At 42.6% G+C, this 11254-nt stretch overlaps 1 protein-coding gene across 1 annotated transcript in view; it reads right to left on the bottom strand.

Moving 5' to 3' along the window:
• Window positions 1-9284: 9284 nt before the first annotated feature.
• The window catches only part of LOC309587561 (plasminogen-like), a gene marked incomplete at both ends in the record, with an annotated part of 28487 nt that continues 26517 nt past the window's right edge, over window positions 9285-11254 (bottom strand). Inside the window, 2 exons of the mRNA XM_082305818.1 lie at window positions 9285-9443; window positions 10474-10619. Of these exons, the coding sequence (XP_082161944.1) occupies window positions 9285-9443; window positions 10474-10619 (305 nt within the window). The remainder of the gene's footprint in view (window positions 9444-10473; window positions 10620-11254) is intronic.

The following is an 11254-nucleotide window of genomic DNA, read 5'->3' as shown; positions in this document are numbered from 1 at the left end:
CCAGCTGGCGGGTGCTGGAAGTTGTGGGTGTCGGTGCACAAAGTTTTATTGACTCGCACTGGAGCAAGGCGGCATCAAACAAACAAGGCAGGTAGGTTAAGTTAATCATTCTCCCATGCTGTGACCCCCTTTGCCATGGTGTGTCCATTCAAACAACCTTGAATTGGATGGATTACCAAATCAGACTCAATCATTGTACTGGATGCTAGGAGATGTGAAGGCACTCTCTTGTTTTGTGGGGCATGTTTTTGTTCTCAAATGGTTAGGTCTTTCTTTGCTAGAGAATAGACAAGAATAATATAATAATAGAGTTCCAACGGTAATTTCAGCCATGCATACCTATATTGATTTATAAGGATCAATTTCCATTTCATCTTGGGGTAAGCACTATTATCAGATCCAGATAATATTAACTCTGTAAAACAGTTTGATTTTACTTTTTTATTAAAGAATTCCTTCTCTCCTATGTTTCCTTGACTTAGGCTTTTCTTTTTTTCTTCTGTTTGGGAGTAAGACTTAGAGTTCATTTTAGTTCAATAGCTATTTAGTGTTCTTCCTTACCAGACATTTAACCTCACACTGCATGCATAAACTCATCCAGTGAGGGTGTCAGACTTTGCTCATCCATGTGTTATCCCGATTTCAACATCAGCTCACTCTGCATTTCCCAAGTGGCCTTTGCCTTGGAAAAGTTGCACTGCAGCACCATTTCATGGCTTCTCTTGCATGTTAGGTCACCGGTGTTGCTTCAGAACAACTTGTTGAATTAAATGTGCTAGTGACTCACCAGAGGCAGAAGAGGGCTGAATATTGGATGAGGAAAACAGGCTTGAATGGGCGCTGCTGTGTCACACAGTTCAGACTTCTGCAATTGATGGCAAAAAGTTCATAGAATCATGAGTTCCTTCTAAAAACGAACGAGGCTGTCCACATCCTTGTTGTCCTGCTTACTTTAAGGAGAAATTGCGTTGTACTGAGGGCTTGGGATAAAGCTAGGGGTGCAGAAGTAAATATGTAAGACAGGCAGTCTAGTACGGGAATCAGACTGGGAACCAGATTAGCTGCTATTTTACAGGTTATGTGAAAAATCTAGAGCTAAACCTGCTTGTAGTCCTGTGCTATTTTTTTCCTGTAGGGTGCTATAATACCATGTTATCTGGTTGTCTTCTGTGCTTGAAGCTGTTTCAATGCAACTTGTGAACAACAGCAAAGCACAGGATATCTGTAGAGGCTTGGGAGACCACTAACGCTAGGCCAGGGAAACAAAGCAGATGGGCCCCAGAGGCGAGGAGAGGTTGGATACTGTGCAATTATATGTGGGATCAGGCTTGTTGGGTTTTAGGAACAATTACTCATGGGGAAAGAAGGATAAAGTGAAGGAGCAGAATACAACGGCAAAGGACTCTTACCTGAGCTGTTTGCTTCACTAGCAAACAGGCCTTTGAAAGCTACTTAAGACTGGTTTGGTCCCACATGATTTTAACAATCTTAACCCCATCTTCAGTTCTCACTCCAGATCCAGGGTTCCCTCTCTCCTGCTCCACATCCCCTGAGACCCTGGCCACTGTCTTGTCCCCAGCCACAGCCAACATCTGCTCACCAATCCCCGTGCCTCCTTCCCATCAGATATTATCAGGTAGTGTTTTTTTCCTTACTCCAGTGCAAAATTTGTTTTCTGCACAGCCCTGCCCTCCCCAGCACCTCTGGCACCTTCCCCATCCTTCTGTATCACTCACTTCCACTAAGGTATTCGCTCAGTTACTGCATTATGATGCACAGCTGGTGGTTAAAGTGTAAGAAAAAAGCCGCATATGTGGGTTACATGTGGACGTTTCTCCTGCGTGGGAGAGGATTTGAAAAGCCTCGAGTTTTAACTGAGTTTGTAAAACTCTTTGATAAACATGATGTTTTAGAGATTTTAATCAGATCAGCTTTCCCTACAGGTTTTCAAAACCAAAGGAGCTAATTGTGGTAGCCAAAGGCCTGTTAGCATGTTACTGTGTCCAGGATAGTTTGGGAACATTTGCATGCGTCATGTAAGCAAGCACTCTTTTGCAAGCTTTCCTCAGGTCTATAGCAGTTTCCACTTTTAGGCTTGGTCTGGTTCTTCTCTCAGTCTCATTGCCTTGAACCTGGTTGATATGCATCTAATTCACTGCAGCTGCTCCTGATTTATTTCTGTGGAAAGAAAAAAAAACCACTTGTATTGCCATTTCTTTCAAGGATGACAATGCGGATTCGGAGAAATATATCTTTGTCTTAATGGATCTGATCCCGGAGAACTAGATGTGGGGATATTGCCGGCAATCGATCCTGGTATAAAAATGCTCATTCTATAAGTTTTCCACGTGAAAATGTCAAAACAGAAGTGTCTTTCATCTGCCAGACTGGCACGCCTCACTGCTGTCTTGTGACAAGGATGTGATCTCTCAAGGCGCTGTATTTGAAACGAGCTGTTATAAACACTTTCCTTTTGTGCCTTTCCTCCTTTCCTCTTTTCCCTCATAAGATCCAAGTGCCTAAATCTTTCCCCAGTTCTGGTCTTGTGGTGTTTGTTCTCATTTATTTGACCACTGTGAGGCCTACTGTAGGTTGAAGTTTATCAGATCTCATTTCAGAGTCAGGGTACATTAGTTAGCACAGTGGTTAAAATATAAACAACAGTAGGAGGCTTATTAAATAGAAGTTGACCCTTGAAATTGGGTTTCCTGTAAGCTTATAAAAATCCCCTGCAAAAGAAATTGCAAATAATGTCAGAACACAGGTCACACCTTATTGAATAAATTCACATAAACCTAATTCCCCTAAATTTCAGAATCAGACAAAGTCAGAAAACAGCCACTTAGATATCAGCTATTTGCTAAGAGGAGAAAGGACCAAAGGTAAGATTCAGTTGTTTGGAGGTGAAAATCTCAAAAAGCAGCTCTAAGGAAGGGCACAGCTGCAAGACTGGGGTGAGCATGAACTATAGGAGCTCATGTAAGAACTCCAAAGGGTAATGATGTGGCATAGATGCACGGGCAGTTTGGGAAAAAGGAAGGTATTTTTACTTTATTTTCAAAGACAACCAGAGCAAGTGACAAAGTGAGACTTACATAGTCCTGATTCACAGAGCCAGAGGGCACTTTGGGCAGTGACCCCAGAGGGATAATGTGGATGGCTTCTAGTGGCGGGAGCTGCTGCAGGTAAGGTGGGAGAGGTTCAGCAAGGGAAAAGGTAGCCAAGTTAAAAATAAATTCTGTCCTTGCCCTAGACATGAAGGAACATAGAGGGCAGAAGACCTGGTGGATAAGCTCATCTCTGCAATTTCTGGCCATAGAAGCTAATGTATTCAAGGAAAGGAAAGTACAGTGACAGCAAGGAGAGACAGAGAGGATATTTTTCCAGTAGTGAAAGTTGTAGTCTTTGAGATGTTTGTTCTGGCTGCTGCCAAATATCAGAAATCAGCAGAATAAAGTCAGACAGACATATGAGAAGCAGAGAGGTTAGGAAGTGAACAAACTCAGTGTCATTTATAGTGGAAAGATCTAAAGAATTAACTACTGGGGTTTCTGTGTTGCTGAAAAAATATCCGGAAAAACAGGGACCCTGCAATTGCCTTTAACAGAGTTGTGAAGAGCATTAATGCCATAGAGAATCTGACAGCAGCCTTTACTGGACACAATTAAGAGAAAATGCAGTCCTTTCCCCTGCCTTAAAAGTAAGCAGCTGAAATGTGAATTCAGCTGTAAGTATTTAGAAATAGTGCCCAGTTCAGCAGCAGTGGCATTCGGCATGCAGCATGCTAGAACGCTTTGTACGTGAGGGACTACTTCATGCTAGGTAGGAGGGCGAAAGCATTCTCCATGCCCGAGACAGAGCGCTTTGGAGAAACCATAGCTAAGCTAAAGGATGGCATACAGCAGAGCGACCCGGTGGGCAGCTTTGAGTTCTGCCCAAGTGTCACAACGTGTAATGCCCAGCAGTAGCGTTGCTTTGGGAAATGGTTCAGCAAAACCACTGTGGTCATCTACTGTAGCCTACTCCACATTTCCATTAGTGGGAGCACGTCCCGCACGCAACCTTGCCCTTTCTGGATTTTGTTATTCTCCTAGTGTACCGCAATCGCCACCCTGCCTGCGAGTGCTAGTCACTCTTTACATGTGGGTCCACACAACAGAAATGGGGAAGCAGCATATAATAGGGCCTGAAATTCAACCTGTATGTCTATTTTTCTTTTTAATTCTGTTTTCTTCTTGGACGAGTCTATAAGAAAGTAAGTATCTGTTTGCACTCAGGCTCCTCAAAGGCTGGTGCCTGGCAGGTCATGGTTACGCTTTTTTGGGTTTAGCAGGCAAGTGGTTCCTGTTTCCCCTGCACCAAATCACAGGGCTCAGCTGTGACTGCTGTTCTGGAGCCCAGGCAGAGGGAGGGTTGCTGAACTCTTATCAGTCCTTCCTCTCACATATAATGGTGCAGCTTAACCCTTTGACCACTCTGTTCAAAATGTTTGGAGTTACCAGGGAGTACTTGGACGAGGGTGAGGGCTATTTGGCAGCAGAATGGGGAAGAGAAAATGAGGAAAACCAGCATGACCACTATTCCACTTCTGGTTAGAAAGGCAGAGGGGAGAATGTGTGGAGAGATTTTGCATTTTACCCAACAGTTGCCTCCAAAGACCCCAGCAAATGCCTGTTATTTGTAACATGCTGTTCTGATATTTTTCTACACACTTACACAGTTATATACAATGATCCCTGCAGCACTGTGTTGTTTACTGATGGTTCCAGCCAGTGACGAAATTGGCTGTCTAGAAAGGTCACTGAAACAGGATGAATGTTTATACCTCCTTGTTTCTATCACAGTTTCAGAAAAGAGGGACAAGCAACCTGCATTTTACACACAATGTATATACTGAAAGTGCCAGTGCAGTTTCTACTTGTCACTTACATGTAGGTTTATTTCCATGCTTGTTCTTGACTCATTAACTTGTGTAAAGGAAGGATGTTCTAACCAGTTTAATCTTATTGAAACAAAATGCTAAAAGGGCAAGGCAGCAAATGATGTTGTTATATTCCATTCAAGGCTGTGCCGAATGGGATCAGTTCAAGCCACTTGAGTCAATGAGATTTGCAACAGTATGTCAGCGAGGTGAGAATATCGCCTTCAGATTTAGTTTACTATTTTGGCAGATTGTGTGCTTGTGTCTGTGTGCGCATGTGTGAGTATGTGTGTTTATGTGTGTGAGTGTAACATACAATAACATCTTCTTTGTTTACAAGAAGTTTATAAAAATGTTTATGATGGTTCCAGTTTAACAGATGTTGTTTAAAAATCCTTTACTCTTTAATCATTTTTATGTCACTATGCAAAAAGACCGTGCCATTAGATTCCACTGCTTGCATTTGCTGGAGGCAGCATTGGAAAAGTTGTTTAGTTTTTTTTTTCCCCTGACTTTCATGTAAACTCCTGAGCTAAGATCAGGAAATTTTGCATTAGAAATCATGGAAAATCTGCTGATCATCTTTATCATTTGCTCCTATTGTATTTTAACTCAATTTCTGAAAGATATGCCATTTACATATGTCATGCGTCCAAAAGACTGTAGCATATCATGTTCTGTTTTTGCCAAAGTGCAGAAATATAAGATTCATCACAAACAACGAGGTGGAAGGCGGATGAAAGCAGAGTGAAAGCTTAAATGGATGAAGACGTGAGCAACTGGAGTTATCTTCATAACTTTTTGTCCAAACTTGTTTTCAAAGTCTGCAACACCTTCCCTAGTTACAAACTGCCCATGAGTCTTGTAACACCTTGTATAAGATAGCTTCTTGAAGAAAATGCACTTCTAGCACTCAGAAAGGTTTGAAGTGCTGCAGTTCTCTACAGGCTTAAGGTACAGGAAACCAAAAATATCCAGTGGTGCATTTGCAAGTGTGACAGAGTAGAGAACATACAGTGCACCAAAGCAGACCCAAGAAGCACGGATGAAGCAAAGAGGATGGTACTTGTGTGCCAAGGACGCAGGGCGCCATCCGATGACAAAGTGCTGGTGTTATTATGAGAATCAGGGTCCAAGTTCCTAACTTCTATGGCAATGTATTGACACGGTCCTAGTAGTAATGAGTTGCACTGTAAATATAAAAATAGATTTATTATTTAGACACACCAAAAAACTGGAAAATGCAAGAAGCCTTGCCAGAAGCAGTGTATCACTATGTGCCAGAAGCAGTGTATCACTATGTGCCAAAACCAGGACAGATGACTGATAGTAAATCAAGAATTCCCGTGCTGCAAAAGAACAGCTAAAACGGCAGTCGTTTTCTCAGCTGGTGAAAATAATGCAGGATTTCCAGACTGTATTCTCATAAAAGCTAAAAAAAAACCCCAAGTCACAAAATGACACCCAGAAAAGACTCAAATAACTGTGAAACTAGGTCAAAAAAGATTCAGAGAATATTGTAAAGTGAAAGCCAAAGAGAGGCTTCAGCCCCTGAAAACATCCTGTAGCAAGAGGATGGACTGCTAATGAATCACACGGATTTCCGGGAAAGAAACCCGATTTCCAAATGTGATGTATAGTGACATGAAAATTGTCATATTTATTAGAGTCTCCAGGGAGAGCTACACTGACAATCACCCCAAATCTAACCAAATAGTATTGAGAGGTACTCTGACAAGAGCATCCGCGGAGAATGGCCTTTTTTAAACCTTGAAATCAAGAACAATAGCCTTTGGCTTACTTGAAAGAGCAGCAGCATTTCAGTGACAAATGTGCAGGGCTGTTGGGTTCCATGAGGAGTATGCAGCTGCACACGTCTGCGCTACTGCAATCTGTGAATTACAGGTAGACTGTACAAAACCTCTGCAGGCAATGGTATCGCCTGGGTTGGCAGAGCCCCAGCAGGCACAGTTCAGCATCTGCTAGCAAAAGACAGTATCAAATATCTGAAATTTTCATTAGGCAATGCCTACAGGCACTGAGGATGGCTTACAGGCACCAAGAGAAACAGGAACAATTTCTGGGTCTGGCTAGTTATTACAGAGAATTTGTGCCAATGTTTTTTGAAGGAAGAGCACTACTGGCCGAACTTACAAAAACAACGGTACGTGGGGAATAGAAAGCAAGTGCCAGACGGCAGCAAGCCTTTCATGTGCTGCAGGAAACATTGTGCTTAACAGGTTCTGAAAGTATCCAAGTTTATTGAGCATGCAACTCAAGAAAAGCCTTTGGGGCTGTATTACCGTTGGAGAACTAGGGAGAGACGCACGGAGTACCAGACGAGCAGAAAACTTTTGCAACTAGAGAGTGCACTGTATTGGTGACAGAGCAAAAGGAGCTGTTTCTGGGTTCATGCTTCAGGTTTTTCTCTGCCCCTGTCTCACAGGTTGATTAAGTGAGGTGAATGGTGACAACAGGCTGCAGAAGTGGTTGTAGCCTGAAACATGCTCCCCTGTAACAGCCTGTTACATGTTCAGCTGATCGTACAGGAAAAAGTAGAAGAGATTCACCACCATCTCCAGATCCTCTGGGTCAGAGCACAGGGGTCTGTGATGGTGTGAGAAACTTCATCCTAAGGGCCACATCCTTTAAAAAGGTGGCCTGTTCCTATGGCTGCTGTGGGGGTACACAACCAAGGGCAGACTGGATGGAAGGAGAGCAGTAGTTCAGAGAGGGGGACAATATTCACGATCCGGAAGGAATCAAAGAAAAAGATGCTGTCAAGAAAGATTGGGTTAAAGAACAGCTATTCAAACAGTATCATGATGAGCAAAGGAAATTGATGAGTGAGTCATAATGGAAACCATAAAGAAACCATAGAGAAAATCAAGGAGCGAGTGGGGAGTCTGCAAGTATTTTATTTATTTTTAACTCTAGCTTTTTTAAAAGTCCAAGAATGAGTTTATAAAGCCTGATCTCTGTAGAGTTCTTTATAGCAATAATAAAGTACCTAAATACTAGATGTAGATTTACAATATACTTTAAATCAGGCATGCAACTGGAAGACTAAAAAAATACAGAAATCCTTGTTCAGATTACAGGTCCATAGGAGGTGTACAGGAGGTCAATACATATACTGTTTGGAAGTGGTATGTTTTTAAGTGATACACAGAAAATTGGAACAACATCTGAAAATGCCCGAACTAGCTTTGGTAATTGATTTGGAGTCAATGGGACAAGTGGGTTTCTGTTGAGTTCTGATGCTGCTGGAACATGTCCCACTCAGCGATTTCCTTTGGTCACTACAGTACTGCTTGAAGAGCCTTTCTCTAACCCAGCCTTTCCTGACAGCTTCAACAGCAGTACTTTTCCATTGCTCTGGGAGGCAACCAGGCCAGGTTCTGTGGCTCTGGGAGTCTTGACTAATCTGGGGGTGCCCTTTCTTTCTCTACATCCCTGCCGCAGCGCGCACAGGAGCATGAGCTGCCAAGCCTGATAAGGCAAGCACCGGCAACCTGGCACCCAGCTTCACTTGTCCAGCCCTCTGAGACATCCTTGCCTCTTACAGAAATAAACTGAAAGAGCAGTTTATTTTAATTCCTGAACGGTGTCAGGGCTGAACTGTTGATGTCACAAGTGAGAGCAGGATTTCTATGCAAGCGCCTGACAAACATGTTAACCATACCATATGCCACCCAACTCACCGCTTTGCCCACTGGAGTGGATAGCTGTTTTTTCCATGCAAACATCTAACCTAGGAAGGTTAAATGATTGCACAGCACAGTGCAAACCTCTGCTTGGGTGGTGAGAGTGGGGGGAATTAGCCCCAAGAAGAAGCAACCCCACCAGGCCTTCATCCAGCTCCTGGCAGCTCAGGCACAGTCCAGCTTGGCCTTTTCTTACCCAAGGCAGCAGCTGGGTTTGGTTGCTACTTTCTTACTCTTGGAGCAGCAACAGAAAGGGGAGCAGATGTCAGTGAAAGGTACAGGGACAGGCCTGATTTGGGATAAAGTTTCTTGCACAGAGAAGACCTTATACACAGAGACAGGCCAGCCACTTGCATGTACGGAGAAGAAAAGCAGGTGTCTGAACAAAGAGGAAGCCACTTTCATGAGCTGGAGCATGACTCTCTCAAAAGAGAGGGGTGAAGTAGGAACCTTAAAGCTGCTGCCACATACAACATGGTTGACTTACCCAGTAATAATCAGTCAACTTGGCTATTGCTTTGCAATTACTACTTATGCTCAGCCAGTAATGATATTTATTCAAGATTCTTATGAATTATTACAATTTTAAAACCATATTTGGAATGCTGTTTCTGACACAGGGACTGCTTTCCAGAAAAGCTAGCCTGCATCCAGATTCAGTGGGCAACCATTGCATTCTTGATCCAAGAAACAAAACTAGGAATTCGGACAAAAACAGGCTTTGATGGCTGGGTACAGTCCAGTCCCCAAGAGGTGACTCCATATTGGACAAATCTGTCCTTATCTTGGCAGACCAGAGGTCCTCCAACTTCAGCCTAGGGAGGAGAAGAGAGAATAAGGTGACTCCTTTAGTGATGGAGACACTAGACATGCAAACAGCAAAATACTGGCAGGAATAATATTGTAGTAATTCTGAAGGCCTCAAAATATGACTAAGGCAAGGGCTGTACAGAGAGGGAGACTGTTTTATTAGACCTGCTGGAGTAAAAAAATGGGGGGAAAAAAAAGTTGTTTCCAAGCATCCAGGCCATTCGTCTGGTCTGAAGGAGACCCAACCACCAATCATGGATGTGGGAACATCCCCAGATCACTGAGAAGCCAATTACACAAAAAAAGGAAGTTTCTCAATTTTCCACATCCTCTGACCTACTTGATCCTGGACAAAATGAATATAATTGTTATAATGCTGTTTATTAAAATCCAGGCATGGCAGGAGATGAATACCTATGGTCGGTGATTTGTGTGCGTGTCAATGAATGCACTGTCCACGCTCTCAAAGACATCGTTTGCACTGGCAGTCTTGAATACCTGCTCAGACAGACCAGCATTTGCTTTCTGACTCTGTCAACAAGTAGCTACCAGCTTTTTATTGAAAAGCTCCCAACGCGATACCCTCCATTAAGAAAATCACGTTTTAAAAGTCTTTTCATACACTTGTGAAAATTAGAAAACTGGAGGCACTTCAAGCTTTATTTAATCAAGGGATTGAATAAAGATGTGGTAGAACTCCAGGCTGCACCAGAAACAGTCACTAGTTTCCCCTCTGTCTCTAGGAACAAAGGGAAGTCCAGGCAGTATACCACAGGCTTTATTTCAGGTGGGATGGGGTATTCACAACACTAGGCTACTATGAGTAGGATACATCAGCATGCAGTTCTGAAAGAGAGGCAAAATTACCCTGCACAATATCCCTGCTATTCTGGTTGACTGTGTAAGTGAAGAAAAAATGCTATGTATACTTCAGTTCTTATGCTTCATGCAGAAGCCTTGAATTGCTGAAGCTACTTCTGAGCCTTGAAAGTACAAATTGTCATTTAATCTGCTTACACTCAAAGCTATTCTTACCTCACAGTTACCTATGCTTCCAAAAGTAAATCCACCACAAAATTCATGATTTTTGACACTTCCATTCAGAAATTCAGGACGATTACATATTCTATTTTCAAGCACGGGGAATTCAACGTCTTTTAATGTGTTGTCTGTACCGGTACCTTTAAGAACAACCAAGAAAATGTAACAGTTATAAATGGTAGCCTGGGCATTGTGCTCCAGTGAAACCTCAGTAATGGAAGGAATGGGATCCATCCCCAGCTCTACTATAGTCTCTGAGCTTCTTGAAGGACCTTATTAAATCTTTCAGTTTTTTTGTACTTGGATCATACTTACCCTCAACAAACAGAGGTGTTACAAAATAAATAAATACAAACGCTTAGTATTCTGAGCCATTCTGTTGGTTTGTAGGCTTTCATTATGGTGCAGTAGCAATGGCTTGTTTCGGGGGGAAAAAATGTTAGCCTGGATTTACTTTACATTATTTGAAATCTTTCAAGCCTAAAGATAGTGTTTTCTAGATAAGGGGAATTTTCCTGAAACCACGGTTGAATTTTCCCAAAACACAGACTATTTACATGGGGAGCTCCCCTGCTGATTTCATGAACTAGTTGTATGACATGGCAGGACCTCATTTCCCACTGCCTAAATGCACCAATAATCTGTTGATTTTTCCATCCCAATGCACTTCCAGAAGAAATCTTGCCTGTACCATTTTTTTGTGTCTGTGATCACTAGAAAACGGGAAGCAGCTGCCACCGTGTGGCAAGCTGAACAAAAAAAGAAAAAATGCAAA

The sequence above is a fragment of the Platalea leucorodia genome (assembly GCF_965183815.1).
Source record: "Platalea leucorodia genome assembly, chromosome: 3".
Lineage (NCBI taxonomy): Eukaryota > Metazoa > Chordata > Aves > Pelecaniformes > Threskiornithidae > Platalea > Platalea leucorodia.
This window is presented reverse-complemented; position numbering and strand designations above follow the sequence as displayed.